The sequence below is a fragment of the Coffea arabica genome, chromosome 5c (assembly GCF_036785885.1).
Source record: "Coffea arabica cultivar ET-39 chromosome 5c, Coffea Arabica ET-39 HiFi, whole genome shotgun sequence".
Lineage (NCBI taxonomy): Eukaryota > Viridiplantae > Streptophyta > Magnoliopsida > Gentianales > Rubiaceae > Coffea > Coffea arabica.
In genome coordinates, this window is record NC_092319.1 from 44,620,619 (window position 1) to 44,635,872 (window position 15,254).

General features: G+C 36.9%; 3 protein-coding genes across 5 annotated transcripts; 1 reads left to right on the plus strand and 2 right to left on the minus strand.

Annotated features, from left to right (window-relative positions):
• Positions 1 to 1,736: 1,736 nt before the first annotated feature.
• Positions 1,737 to 4,951, minus strand: LOC140007792 (uncharacterized). 3 transcript variants are annotated; one of them, XM_072051112.1, is made up of 5 exons: positions 4,655 to 4,951; positions 4,495 to 4,575; positions 2,966 to 3,463; positions 2,503 to 2,533; positions 1,737 to 2,375 (listed from the first exon to the last, which is right to left on the minus strand). In XM_072051112.1, exons 1-5 carry the CDS (start codon positions 4,737 to 4,739, stop codon positions 2,192 to 2,194), a joined length of 879 nt encoding a protein of 292 aa, XP_071907213.1. In that variant the 5' UTR covers positions 4,740 to 4,951; the 3' UTR covers positions 1,737 to 2,191. The 3 variants fall into 3 exon arrangements, with proteins under 3 accessions (XP_071907213.1, XP_071907215.1, XP_071907214.1); XM_072051114.1 differs by having other exon boundaries at positions 4,410 to 4,575; positions 4,655 to 4,705; XM_072051113.1 differs by having other exon boundaries at positions 4,410 to 4,938.
• A 2,658-nt stretch (positions 4,952 to 7,609) lies between these two features.
• Positions 7,610 to 11,499, plus strand: LOC113690780 (pentatricopeptide repeat-containing protein At2g42920, chloroplastic). Its single transcript, XM_027208842.2, has 2 exons — positions 7,610 to 9,459; positions 10,891 to 11,499. Exon 1 carries the CDS (start codon positions 7,782 to 7,784, stop codon positions 9,360 to 9,362), a length of 1,581 nt encoding a protein of 526 aa, XP_027064643.1. The 5' UTR covers positions 7,610 to 7,781; the 3' UTR covers positions 9,363 to 9,459; positions 10,891 to 11,499.
• LOC113689554 (subtilisin-like protease SBT5.3) lies at positions 10,052 to 14,810 on the minus strand. Its single transcript, XM_072051115.1, has 11 exons — positions 14,563 to 14,810; positions 14,337 to 14,452; positions 14,130 to 14,227; positions 13,886 to 14,044; positions 13,544 to 13,652; positions 12,536 to 13,076; positions 12,331 to 12,428; positions 11,511 to 11,756; positions 11,188 to 11,302; positions 10,873 to 11,086; positions 10,052 to 10,728 (listed from the first exon to the last, which is right to left on the minus strand). The coding sequence occupies exons 1-11, from the start codon at positions 14,638 to 14,640 to the stop codon at positions 10,187 to 10,189; spliced, it is 2,316 nt and encodes a 771-aa protein (XP_071907216.1). The 5' UTR covers positions 14,641 to 14,810; the 3' UTR covers positions 10,052 to 10,186.
• Between the last annotated feature and the right edge of the window lie 444 nt (positions 14,811 to 15,254).

Sequence of the window (15,254 nt, forward strand, 5' to 3'; positions counted from 1 at the left end):
AACGAACCGAGTTGTTCGTTAGCTCGGTTCGTTTCGACTCGTTCGTGTTCGTTAAAGGCTCGTTCGAAAGCCTTACACGAACGAACACGAACGAATTTTTATGTTCGTTTAATAATTGAGCGAACACGAACATGTTCGCGAATTTTAACGAGCGTTCGCGAACAAGGAGTTACTTTGTTTTATTTGTTGTTTTTATGTTAATGTTGATTATGCAGTTATTGAATAATGGAATTTAGTCATTTAGTATTTTAATTATTTTTTAGGATGATTAATGATTTGTGTGGCATATTTAAAGCCTAGAATAATCTAGATTCGAACTTTTCGAGCGTGTTCACGAACGGCTCGTTTATGTTAAACGAGCCGAACACAAACACGAACTTTACTTAACGAGCCGAACACGAACACAGGTTTAGAGTTCGAAAGTTAACGAACGAACACGAACGGAGTTCGAATCGCTTAACGAACAGAGCTCAAACATGAGATACTCGGTTCGTTTCGGTTCGTTTACAGCTCTAGAAACTTCACAGCAATTAAATTCCATCTAAATGAACTAAAAAGATAGAATAATGCTAAACAAACGGAGCCCTGCAAATATTCATCAACCTGTCTATTTAATTTGTTATTCTTATCTTTTGAATTTATTTTTCTATAGATTCTTTTTGGATTAATCTTTCCTACACTGATAGCACACTGTCAGTGTAAGAAAGATTAATCTAAAAAGAGTAAATCTCATAAGATACACTGTCAACGTATATAAGATTTACTCTTTTTTTATTTGTTAGCTTTTTGAAGCAACATTCAAAGTTTCTTTTATTATGTAAAAGCCTATTTCCAATATTCTTTTTTTTTTTTTTTGCCTTCGTATCAATTCTAATGATAGTGAGCTAATGTCCAAATTTTGGATGGAGAACAATGACGTCCCCTTTTATTTTCGTTTGTTTGGCTTAAATGTAATCCAAAGATGGTTTTGTGGGCCTTGGGACTTGTGGCTTTCGCACCAACTGGGAACATGTTGCGATTGCAGTTGTCCCAATTTTAAAATATTGGAGTATGACCTTCCACTAATCCTATTAGTACATTTTTTGAGTAGATATTTTTGTCTCGCGTACATTACATTTTAAGAAAATGTCTTTTAGAATATTATTTTTAAAAAAGTTCTAAAATCCAAACGAACCCAATTGCCACTATTGTAGATTTGTATAGAAGAAGTGAAAAGGATGTCATAGTAAAGGATGTAATTTCTCTTAAGTGCTGCTTAATTTATGCAATTTCTCTTTCTTACCAAAAAAATAATAATAATAATAATAAAAGGATGTGTTAGAACCATCTTGATTGTTGGAGCTTTGAGTCTTTTCTTTTGGATGACAATAAGTCAAAACATCTTTTCCATGAATAAAGTGGAGAATTTTTATTTTTTGCTTGCTGATGCAGAAAGCACCTGGGACTGGGATTCTTCTTGTGTACCCATGAACGAATCAGCCTAGAGGCTGTCGTTTTACTCTTTTAGCACTCTTTTCCTTTTGCTTTATTCACTTTTTAGTTCTCTACATGTTCCATTCCATCTTGCCTTGCCCACCTTCATCCGTTTCTCAGGTTTGTATGTCTAAAATTAATACAGAATCCAAATGAAAACTTGGCTTAGAACAAGATTTTAAGGACAAGGCTGACTTGCCATGATAATTTTGCACTTAAGAATCATCTAAAAATTTATGTAGTGTGCACATGCAAAAAGAAAATTACTCAAGAACATGATTTTCAATAGGCAAGCAATTTAGCTTATGCATGATCAAGAATTTCACTAATATATTTCTGACCTTTTTCACAAAACTTGAAAACCAAAAAAAGAAAGCAAGAAAGGAAAAGGAAGACTTGCTCCAAAGCCAGAAGCTTCTACCAATGCAAAATCCTTAGCAGCTTGCTCCATCTTTCATGTACAGAGTAGCCTTTACTTTTCTCTCCTGCTTCTCTTTCTTTTCTTTTGTGAGATGTCACTTCGGCAATTGATTAAAATGATCACCAATTTGACATCAAATGCCTCTGTCCCTTTTTTTCCTATCACTCAACTCAACCGTCCATCCTATACATATTATCTTTCCCAAAAAAAAAAAAAAAAAAGAAAAAAATCTGCATGCACCCACACAAATGACTTGCAATCCTATTTAGGCCACATAAAGTTTACAACTGAACATGCTTATAACTTCTTAACACTTTTCATCTGTGAATGATGGATAGCAAATGTTAGCAAAAAAGTTAAGATGTGTAGATGTATCATGCAACATGCCAAAGTAGCTCCTGAGCTGGTTGGGGTGATAGGACCAGCTCCATATACTCTTGATCCCATTGAATTTGTAGTATTCAATATGGACGAGCTCGTGCTGCAAAGTCCAAAGCAGATTGAAAGCAACTCTTTCCCAATTAAGTACCATGCGTGGATGATTCTTTTTTTCTTAAAAAAAAATTAACTCGAAATTAAATATTGTAGTGAGTATGAAGGGAGCTTACCTAGTGGATTGAAATTGACAGGTCCCATAACCTGCAACCCATAGACGCATAAAGAATTAAGAGAAAAAGAATGTACCAACATTTCTTTTCTTTGTAATCTAAGCTTCAATTTTGAATACCTTGCACTCTAAGAGTGGCTGAGGCATATGTGTACATTGCGGGCATGGTCTTCTATTCCATTAGTTTTGTTAAAACTGTTACTGATTGGATTTAAGTGGGACAAATATAATGGTTTATAGTGTAACAGGATTCAAAATTAAGTTTGGAGTACAAAGTAAAATTAATCCTTATACGGAGCCAAAAAGTTTCAGCCCTTCAATGAAAACTTTCTTGCCTGAATGAGATTTCGGTTTAATGCAAAAAGGAACTAGCAAATGCACAGGCGGCAAGTTCTTGTGTTCATATCTGCAGAGTGATTATATCTTGTGTTTGAGTAGAAACATTTCATGGAAATGTTACTTACTTGGATCAGTGCTAGTAGGAACAGCAGTGCCACCAAAATTGCAGCTATTTGGAATTGGATTCTTCTGATAGTAGCTATTGAAAGCATAAGAAGCGTGATCATGAACTGTATTTGGATAGTAGCAATTGCCACCGGCCTGAATAGCTTGACAATCGGCTCCTCCGTATCCACAGGCATAATCCAATGCAACCTGCAATGCAGTTTGTGACGCAGATTGGCTTGCAATACACCAGCTTGCACTTGAAGATAGAGGAGACGTTGTCATCAATGGATTGGCTGGATTGGTTGTTGTTGAAGCTGAATCAGGATTTGAAACTGTTGGATTTAAAGTTGGATTTGTTGCAGTGGGGTTCAGAGGATTTGTTGTTGGAAGTGTCGTTATAGGGGTTGTAATATCCTTCTCTGTTGGGGAGATTGACAGAAAAGCTTGCAATTTTCCTACTTTATGGTGTGGGATTTTGTTCTGCACTTCTGCTTCTTTCTCTCTGGCAACTGATGCTGGAATTGGAAACAGAACAATTCAACTGATCAATTGCTTTCTTGGGTGAGTATGGCACACACTCAATGAAACAACAGAATTCTTTCCAACAGAGATGAAGACTATGATGAGAACGTGTTGCCCTGATTAGGATTGATTGCTTCTGCCTTTGTCAATGTATAGTTCCATGATTTCATCCTTGTATGGATGAACATCCTTTAGTAAATTATGTTTTACTTTTTAGGTAAATGCATCTTGTTGTGTTGGAGGATGGCTTTTCAGAAACAGAAGCATCCATTAACCGAATAGATTGCAGAAACTATTAAGAAATGACTTTAGTTTAGGATTTCATTATACTATTAAAGCAACTAAACTTTACGTAACCGCCCTATTGAATGATGAGAGTCCCAACTGCCAAGTGCTAAGAACAGCCTCTAAAAATACTCCAACAATTCAAGATTTGAGGAAGGATCGTAGTGAAAAGAAGAAACTTGAATAATTAATTGAGCCATCGTTAAATCTTTGAATGCATTAGCATTGTGCTCTCTTTTTTAGAAGCAAAATGTGCCAGTAGAAAGCAAGTCCTTTTGGATAGTAACATAAGAAATTGGAAATTCACAACAAAATGCACCTACATATGAAGATCAGCTTATCAACATACATACAAAGTTTAAACATGAAACATTTCCAAAAAAAAAAAAAATGCACTTAATGAATTGCAGTTAACAACATTCAGATGGATTGGAATCCCAAACAAAAAAAAAAAAAAAAAAATAGAAGACACAAAGAAAGCATGCATGAACAGGTTTAGAATCTCATGAAAACAGAATAAAGCAGAAAGCAATTCTTAGTTGAAATAAAAGATGGAATTAGATACCCTTTTCACAATAGAGACTAGCTGAAGTAATGAATAAGAAAGACAGACATAATTATGATGTTGAAAAAATGTCAAAGATAATTAATCACCTGAACAGAGCAAAAGATAAGTCATGAGTTGGATGAAAATATGACAACTAACAATCCTTGTACCCATCCTTTTAAAGTTTCTAACCTCTTCTCCTCCTCCTCGTGGCTCTATACTTTCTTCTGCAATTCGCACTGCTATCAGGTTCTGTTGCGAGCTTAGCTAAGACTAAAAAAGGGCGAGCCAAGCCATATCAGAAATAAAGGAGCATGATGAACTTGTTGAAAAGAAGGGGACTTGAGCTAACCTTCAAGATATATACATAGAAAAATGTTGAGAAGTAAGTGAGGTGTCCTGATGTGGAAGAGAGAAAAGGAGAAGACTTGAGACATGGGGTGGGAGGGGAATTGAGGGAGCAAGAGGGAAAAGAAAAGGGTGCAAAAAGGAGGGAGGAGGTGGAAGGAGGAGAAGAGAAGAAAGCTAAAGAGGGAATTGTTTGGAATTTAAGTTGTATAATGTGGGTTGAAGTAGTGATGATAGTAATGATGGTCATGATCTGTGCAATTTCTCTTTTTCTCTCTCGTGGGATTCTACTTTCACTGTTTCATAGGACTAAATCTTTAAATCTAGTAGCTATTACCCAATAGCCAACTGTGTGGAAACTGGAAAGCATTTACTGTTATTCTTCTAAATCTGACTTAATGGGATTGTGGACCTAGGCTGGTCTCATCTCAATATTCAATTATCAAGCCTTAGATTCCCAAATTTGTCCTCCCTCATCTGGGATTTTTGTCAACATATTGTGTGTCAAAAGGGGTGGAAATTTGTCCCTTGCTCTAAAGAAAAGATTCTCATTAGTCTTTTTATCTAATTGGGCAGCAAAATTTTCCAAAAAGTCACAATAAAAGCAAGAAATACCGTTAAATTTCATCCAAGATTTCAGTTTCTATGTTTTTGGTTGGGTTGTTATGTGACCAGGACTATGTCTACCAACTGCATCGCGCTTGACTTTCAGTCCTGGTGCAATAGCAGTATGTCAAGATTTCTTCACCTTTGAATTTTTAACTCTTTTTGGCGAAACTATCTTGTCAAGATTTTCCTTTAGGAAAGGAGATGGTGTTGATGTTCTCTGCAACAGTATATTATAGCAGAGGAAACTGATTCCTAGTTTCTTCATCTCTCTGGTACATTGAGGGCTCAAGAAAAGACGATGGGATCAGACACTTGTCTATGGAAATGGTGCTCATCTCCTTCTTTTTTTTTTGTCGTTCTTTATTTTGTGGTTGGATATAAACTAGCACTTCTACTTGTCAGAACCTTCTGATCCGAGGAAATTGTAGCCTCACATATCCTATACAAGTAAATATACCAGGTTCAATGTAAATAAATAATACATTGACAGAAAATGTACTAAAAAATCTGTAATGTGTACAGATAAAACCAGAACAAACGGGGAAAAAAAAAAAGCAGAATAAAGATTACCCAACCATATTTTTATATACCTGTATTTTCTATCAAAATTCCTATCGAGATCAAAGTATCAAACCCCACTTCTTCACGCTTCCTTGAGCAAAAGGCCCACAGCTGTGGATCTTGATTCTTGACCAACCATTGTGAACGCTTGTACATGATTTTGCATATAAAAAGAAGCATGTTCAGAATGAAAGCTTAGTCTAGATTGAGCTTATCACCCAAACAACAAATGTTTATGGTCGTGTTTAGGGATAATTTCAGAAACCTCCCTGAGGTTTCTGACAATTTCACTAGCCTCTTTTAAAGTTTGTAAAATTACACAAACCTTCCTTGAGATTAAAGTTTTGATAACGAAGTTAGTCCAATTAGAAAAAGTAACATTAAAAAAATACTTCAAGGAGAGAGATGAGCTTTTATTTTATAAATACCCCTTATGCATATATATAAGTCGTATTAGTAAAAGAATAAAAATAATTAAAAATTAGAAACAATTAATACACACATTTAACTACTCAAAAAGTTTACATTTAATAAATTAAACAACACAAATAAGCAACAAAATTGCACCAATGATTAGAAAAGTTTTCAAATTTTGTCTTTCTTTTCCCTCATTTCTCCCTTATTTCTAGGAAATGACTTTACAATTGTCTCCTTTATTTTGATGAAATTCCCTTACAATTGTCACCACTTTAAGAGTTTCAACAAAATTGAAAGGAAGGACAAGAAAGACAAAATTCGAAAATTTTTTATTCAAAATCACAAGAATCATAGTAAACATCATATTGAAAGAGGTGACTAGTCTGTTTTGCTGCATCTTGTAAATCGTTAGTGTAGTTTTGTTACTTATTTATGTTATCTAATTTATTAAATATGAACTTTTTGAGCGGTTAAATCTGTGTGTTAATTGTTTCCGACTTTTAATTATTTTTATTCTTTTACTAATATTACTTATATACATGCATAAGGGGTATTTATGAAATAAAAGTTTCATCTCTCTCCTTAAAGTACTTTTTTAACGTTACTTTTTCTAATTGGATTAACTTTGTTATCAAAATCATAACCGTAAGGGAGGTTTGTGTAATTTTACAAACTTCAGGAGAGGCGAATGAAATTGTCAGAAACCTCAGGGGTGGTTTCTGAAATTATCCCTTGTGTTTAGCAATCAGTTTCACAGGAGTTGCGGCTAAATCTATGCCCAAAAGTGGCATATTGTTGTTAAGAGGGGTCCTGTAGAAAGTAAACTATATATAGGAAAGCATATGTGTTTAAACTTTAAAGTGGATATGGATCTTCACAAATCCTAGCTAAACTGTGTACTTTTGACCAATTGGTTCTTGAAATTTCTGCGGGAATCATATAGTAGTTATTTTTTTGGCCATCTTTAGTTAGCTGCAAGTAAAGTGGCTTCTTGGTTGTTCCGTTGGCTTGATCTTAAATTCCAGGATGTGTTTGATAAAGACCACCAAAGATTACAATTGATAATGGCTAACGAATCTTCTGAAGTAAAATAATACTAGAGTCTGTCTTTAGCTAATTAATTGAATATTTTTAAATGTTAATTGATTTAGCTTTTTTTTTTTTTTTTCCAAATTGAATTGATTTATGTGTTATTAGTGGACTGACCATCCCTTAGAAACTTGATTGCATTTCTTCCATTTTAATAATAATTCCAACAGTAAAAGCGATAGCAATTATTGGTCCAAAGATAACCGTATAAATTAAAGAAAAATCTAAAAGCCGATTTTGAAACCTTGTATTTCTTAGCTTCTTGTGACAAAATACAAAATGTGTAGGATTGAGTGATGTAGCATTTGAGGCCAGGAGTAAGTGAGACATCTTATCTGTTTCTCTGGGTGGACTTTCAGTAGAATTTGCAAGAACCTCCTGTTCATGGCCGAAATTTGATATCACAGATTCATTTTTTCTTTAGAAGTGATCAACGGATAGAAGAACCAACTCAAATGTTAAAATGTTCTTGCTCATATCTTCCACAATCAGCCTCTATATCAAAGTTTATCTCAGACAATCCGTACCTTTCCATGCTAGAAACCAAATGCACCACCATGAAAGACTTAAAACTGATTCATGCCCAACTCATCAAAACAGGCCTGATCCAGGATAAGATTGCAGCTAGCAGAGTCTTAGCCTTTTGTGCCACATCTCCTGCCGGTGATGTGAATTATGCTTATTTAGTCTTCAGTCAAATGGACAATCCAAATCTTTTCACTTGGAACACAATAATCAGAGGCTTCTCACAAAGCTCATCCCCGGAAACTTCACTCTCTCTTTTTGTACAAATGTTGGAAAGTTCGCACGTTCAACCTGAGAGGCTTACTTATCCTTCAGTTTTCAAGGCATATACTCAACTTGGATTAGCTGCTGAGGGAGCTCAACTTCATGGAAGGATTGTGAAACTAGGGCTAGTATTTGATCCCTTTATACGAAACACAATGTTAAACATGTATGCCAATTGTGGGTGTTTGAATGAAGCTAGAAAACTGTTTGATGAGGATGAGATTGTGGATGTTGTGGCCTGGAATTCAATGATTTCGGGGCTAGCTAAATATGGGGAAATTGACTATTCATGGAGGTTGTTCAATAAAATGCCTTTCAGAAATGACGTTTCTTGGAATAGTATGATAAGTGGTTTCGTGAAGAATGGGAAATGGATGGAGGCACTGGATCTTTTTGGTAAAATGCAAGAGCAAAGTGTTGAACCAAGTGAGTATACATTCGTGAGTTTATTGAATGCATCAGCATTTTTAGGGGCATTAGACCAAGGAAACTGGATACATGAGTATATGATGAAGAAAACTAGTATCAAGAAGAATGCTATTGTGATAACAGCGCTTATTAACATGTACCACAAGTGTGGTGACATTGAAATGGCACGTCAGGTATTCGAGACTGCTCCAGGAAAAGGATTATCATGCTGGAACTCGATGATTTTTGGCTTAGGAATCAATGGATTTGAAACTGAAGCAATTCAGGTATTCTCGAGGCTCGAATCCTCAGGCCTTGCACCAGATTCTGTTAGTTTTCTTAGTGTTTTAACTGCCTGCAATCACTCTGGTTTAGTCAATGAAGCAAGAAACTATTTCAGATTAATGAAGGACAAGTATGAGATTGAACCATTGATTCAGCATTATGGTTGCCTGGTTGATGCACTAGGCCGAGCAGGACACCTTGGAGAAGCAGAAGAGCTCATCAGAAGTATGCCAATGTGCCCTGATGCTACCATATGGGGGTCTCTACTATCAGCTGCTCAGAGCCATGGAAATATTGAGATGGCTAAATGGGCAGCTATGAATTTGATTCAGTTGGATCCAGATGACAGCTGTGCTTATCTATCAATGCTCAATGCCTATGCAGCCTCAGGCTATTTTGAGGAAGCAATACATGAGAGGATTTTAATGAAGGAGAAGCAAATAGAGAAACGACCAGGCTGTAGTTCAATTGAAGTGGATGGGGAAGTTCATGAATTTGTAGCTGGTGGAATGTTGCATACCCGAGTCAATGAAATATACTCTTTGATGGACTAATTGCAGAACAAGTTTGTGAGGTTGATCAAAGTTACAATTCAAGAGTTGTTCTGCAAGATTTGCAATTAGTCAAGTCTCCTCTTGTATTTGAGAAAAGGTACCTAGTGTCGGTTTAGAGCTTGAATTTAACGAGAGGATGATGTTATGCAAGATCCTGAACCATTGCAAATTCCTTCTACATGTCCTATTGCACATCCTCCTGAATTGTTCTGTGATTTACTTTCCAAACTTAAGTTGGTCTTTGCTCATTCACTTTAGGTTTGTTGGCAACGTTGAATGTTTGAGTTCCTCTCCTTTACTCTTCAAGTGACTGACTTTTCATCCTAAGAATCTTTCAGTAATGACTGAACTTTGTGCAAAGGCCTGCTCTTTTTTTTTTTTTTTTTTCTGGTACCAACATTATTCTGAATTTCTTTTTCCTTTGCCCCCATGCGTTGCCAGTAAACCTTGTCATGACTCTTCAAATTGACCTCAAGTTTGTGATTTTTGGACGGTAAACAGTAATAGTAGATAGTATGAGATATACCCACATTCACTTGCTACGCAGATTCTGTGGCTTAGCATGGTGGTTTTAGTGGTTAGCTTCCACTGTCAATGAGCTAACAATATTGTAACTTTTATTATTAGTGATCTTCGTTTCATTGTGGAGAGAAATCGACAATTTTTTCCTGATTTGAACTGTAAGTGAGGATCTAGTAAGAAAATGCAACTTAACTGGGAACTGCAATTTCTTCACGTCTTACAATTTACAGACAATTTTTATATCAAGATATTACAAGTCAATCATGGAGAACAGCAATTTGATCATAGTGCTTCCCATCTGGTTAGTCTGATGCCTTAACAGCAATTTGACTTCTCACATAGTGCTTCCCATCTGACCATGTCAACATCCCAAACACATAATCTCTATTTGCACCAGCTTTTGTAGCTGTAATTGTGACATTGAAGCTTTTCTGATCACCAATCGTTGCAAAAGCAAGTGTTTTTGGTTGTACATCCACAGACAACCCTGGAGGGTTGACAACGAGGGCAGTGTAGGTAGCGGGGGAGGAGCCAACATTTTTTACAGTTCTAGTCACTGTGATTGAACCATTCAGTTTTGGAACTGCTATTGAGGGGTAATTCAAGTTGACGAGACTAATTGGCTTGGGGCACGTAAAAGTTTCATCTGTAAACAACAAAATGTTGGTTTCATTATAGCCTAGTGAACATAAAAAGGTCAGGTAATCTTGGTTTGTTAGATCATAAATCAGTCCAGGATCCATAGCCTGGGATGGATGAACATGTCCTGCTCCGTAGGCAAATGGTGTTGCTTTTATATGACCATCATCTGTAATTCGCTCTACAGCATTATCCCTAGTTCTTGCTGCAGAATAGAATCGAGTCCATGTGTCAAATTGCCGATTATTATTTATGGCATGCATGAAATGATTGTATAAACATTTCAGAGTTGGTGTCATTGATTATCTAGTGTAAAATGTTTATGAAATCAAAGATTGTGAGGACTTACCACTGGTCATGATTGCAGATCTGATTGCTGCAGGGCTCCAGTCGGGATGGAGGGTCTTGAGAAGGCCAGCAATGCCAGAAACATGAGGGCAGGACATTGAAGTGCCTGACTCAACGAAGTAGGGGGTTCGGCGTTTATCAAAACTTTCACCTGTTGGCCCCTGTGCTTCAGAGTAAGCAGCTATCACATCGACTCCTGGCGCAGTGATATCGGGCTGAAATAGGTCATATAGGATAGCGATATCAGGGAGCCAAAAAAAGTAGTATACCAGATAAACAAGAAAAAAAAAAAGCAACCTAGCTTTGATATAATAACCTTGAAAATCTCTGGTGTCACAGTGTTAGGTCCCCTTGATGAAAATGGTGCCATGACTGGAGCTGGCTTTATGCCCAGTAGAGTCGATGGAGGTGAAATATAAGCCGTAGGATTCCTGCTAAAGCATTGAATATTCAGAAACAAAAAGGGAGAGGAGAATGCGTGCTCTGTGAATGAGTTGTTTTAATGAAGAAAATGTCACCCATGAGCACTGGCAGGGCCATGAGTCATTTTGCTGGTTAGTTGTTAGCTGTGGATGCTCATGATTATCATGGAATAAGATCTATTGCATGCTATGATATTGTTGTTTTATCTCTTCTTACACTGTAGAATTGATATACGCAAAAACAGCAGCTCCGTCAGTGTAACGAATTTGTACAGCAGGAAGCACATGAGCATCACTAGATATCTCGTTTCCATCAGATACATCATTGGCAAGAACCATTCCTACAGCACCAGCCGAAGCAGCATTTATTCCCTTCTCCACTATACCATTTTCCCCCCTCAGGCAGACCACGATCTTGCCCTTTGCTTTAATGGGATCCAGGCATCCTGCCATACAAAAGGTGCTGCAAGAAGAAGGAAATAATAAGTATGGGATGATTTCTGCCTATAAGGTAGGGCTGCAAACGAGCCGAGTCGAGTCGAGCTTTGAGCTAATCGAGCCGAGCCTCGACTAAATTTTGCCAAGCTCGAGCTCGACGAGCCGGCAAATTTCGAGCTCGAGCTCGAAAAAAAATAAAAAATAAATATTTTATTTTAAAAAAAATAAATAAAATAATATTTTTTTCTTAATAAATAATAAAATATTAAGGACATATACGTAATTTTACTATGAAAATAAAAAATAAAAAATATATATATAATATACGTAATTTTATTATTAAATAAAAAAAATAAAAAAAATATATATATATTAGCTCGCGAGCCGGCTCGCGAGCTAACGAGCTTAAATTCTGAGCTCGAGCTCGAGTTTGACTCGAGCCGGCTCGAGCTCGACTCGAGTTCGATTAACATCGAGCTCGACTCGAGCTTGACTCGAGCCGCTCGCGAACGGCTCGATTCGTTTGCAGCCCTACTATAAGGGCATGAAATCACCTTAGGGGTCTAATTAATTCAAAAGTCAGTGCATTTCATCCTTACGCATTAGAATCTGATGCATTGGTAGCTTTAACAGACGCAGCAGTAACAATGGGAAAGAAGGTGTTGTTTGGCAATCTTTTATCTGAATAGCTCGCTCCCTGTAGGGAAGAAACATCTAATCAAGAAATGAATCTTGTAACTTAAATATGCAAACAAACTAGACTGCTGAAATTAGAAAAGAGGAGTGAAGAGATAAAATACTGACAACGAGGCTTATGTTGTTGCCGAGATTTAGAAAAGTAGCAAGCTTTCGATCCATGGTGCTTGCCCCAACTGTTATCAGCCAGGGTGCAACATTGGAAACAGTAGCAAGATCAGGTCCCGCGTTACCCGCTGAGCAGACCACTACAATGCCATGCTTAACAGCATGAAATGAGCCAATTGCAATACTATCTTCTTCATAGGGTTGAGGTCGTCCTCCAAGTGATACTGAAATCACATCAACACCATCGGAGATAGCCATATCAAAGCCCGCCAAAATATCTGCGTCGTAGCATGAGCCCTCGAATGTCATTGGCCCGCAAACCTTGTAAGCTACGACTCGTGCTTTTGGTGATCCACCTTTTGCTGTTCCATTTCCTAATCCAAATAAACTTGCTCCAGGTACAAAATTACCACCGGCTGTTGATAATGTATGGGATCCATGGCCTTCAGTGTCCCTCGGTGAGTCAAAAATACTTGAACTTACGGTACCTCCAACAGCAGCAAAATATCCTTTGTTGAAGAATCTTGCTCCAATGAGTTTCCTTTTGTGTGCATAATTGACAACCATGTTAGTGAATGCAGATGAGTTTCTTTAAAATGTTCAGAAGTTTAATTATCTTTTGTTCAAGCAGGTTGAGACCTTCAAGACTCGCATTCTGTCTGTCATATATAGCTGAAAGCAGAGATGCGATTCATTTTATTGTAACTGCAAAAGTCATTGGTTCTTAAAATCTCATGTGGAGATCTCTATACGCCTAAAATAAGACATCGAAAATTTTGTTCTAATAATCTTGTATGAAAAGTTTTGTTGAAAATTTAAGAACTTCTGAAGCAAACCAAATCTGTCAAGGATAGAGGAAAATCTCGCTCTCCTAAGCTTCCTATAACTTGTTAGCCAAATTTGTCAAGCTACTTCACATATATGAAAAACATCTGCATATGCGTATAGAAAAAAAGAATCTTGTGAAAACTGTAATAGATGAAATGAACGCATATAAAGAAACGTTACCTGTTGCATTTGAAGGTTGGGTCTTGACCATTTTGACAAATTCCTTTCCACCTGGGTGGAATTGGCCCAAACCCTTCATCGCTGAAGCTTTTCGATTCTGGCCAGACACCTGATTCAATCTCACAAAGCAAATTTTAAGGATGGAGAAGGACAGAAAAGCTAGCAATTGCCAAAAGAAAATGGGGCTAAAGGAAGTAAGTAGACTAATGCATTATTCTGGGTAATTGACTCTATCAATATCTAAATCATCCTTGGCTTCCATGCATTTTTACTGCAGCCAATTCGCTATAGATACATACATAAAAGTAGATGTTATTGTAGGGACCTAAGCAGCAAACTCACCAGTGTCAAGGTTGGCAATAATGGCGTCCTCACCAAATCTTGCCTCGGTCCATGATGGCTGGATTTGGCCATCGTGCTCTAGCCCCATAAACTCCCATGACCTGGTCGTGTGTAATTTCTTTGGTCGGTTCAAGAACACAGATATGACATCCGGATGTTCTGAGTTAAGATGAAAATATTAATCAACAATGCAAAGAAAAGCAGCCCAAAAATAACTCAAGAAGAAGCATTCCAAATTGCTTACTAGATATCTGATCAACTTCTGCCTCATCAAGTACTGCAGCAAAGCCGTTGATATGTCTTGTATAAGAGTAGAAAATCGATTCTTGGGCCTTTTCCTCACTGTTGGTAGAAATCAAAGCATGAAGTGTACGTTAGACATCAAACTCTGAACATGGATAAAATGCATAGGATTTGGATTTCTTCAGAAACACAGACATCAACTACTTACCTCCCTAAGAATGATCCGAGGAGCGTAAAATGGGAATTTCTTACTCTCTCATATTCAACAGCTGAGACTTCTATTTCTGAATCACGTGAATGAGATCCCAGGTACACTACATAAGACTAGTCGACATAAACAGACACATTATCCAGATTAGCATTTATTTTGTTTGTCAATATACAACAAAATCATAACATGCTAATTCAAGGTAGGCATGCAACAATATGTTTACCTTCTTTTCAGCAAATGTGGGAATAAGCAATGCTGAAAGAATGGATATGAAACGAATGATTGAAGGACTAGCTCTCATGGTGCCTCCTTTTCGTATTTGCGCCCTTTGCTTGGAAGTTGGAACCCCTTGCTTCTTCCTTCTTTTGAGTTCTCCCCCACCGAAGAATTATTTTGTTATAGGATGCTACCATGCAGACCTGTCCTATTTTTCCTATTCTGATTCTCTATGTGCGTTGGACTTCTATTGAATGGCAAAGGATGGCAATTTTCCTGTACGAGAAAATGAAGGGGGAGACAATCCGTTACAACAAGAGGAGAAAATGAAGGGTGGGTCGTTTAGTCGATAGCTGTCCTGCTGTTGTTTGAATGGAGTAGTTCCTATTAATAGAAAATACAAACATGCAAAAGAATTTACAAACACAGACTGTAATTATTTGCCTGCTTTTGTTCCATTTAAAAACATGCAAAAGCATTTTCAAAAACAAATGTGCTTAACAAATAACAAGTGAATCTAAGCCAGATAAATATAGTATAGTTTTCTCTCATATTAATATGATTGCGATAGAACAAAGATTAATTGCACCATCCGGAGGATATAATAACCAATTTTCCATCAGAATATGGCATAATGAAAATGAATTAGGTGGATGGGGAAGTTCACGAGTCAATGAGATGTACTCTTTAATGAACTAA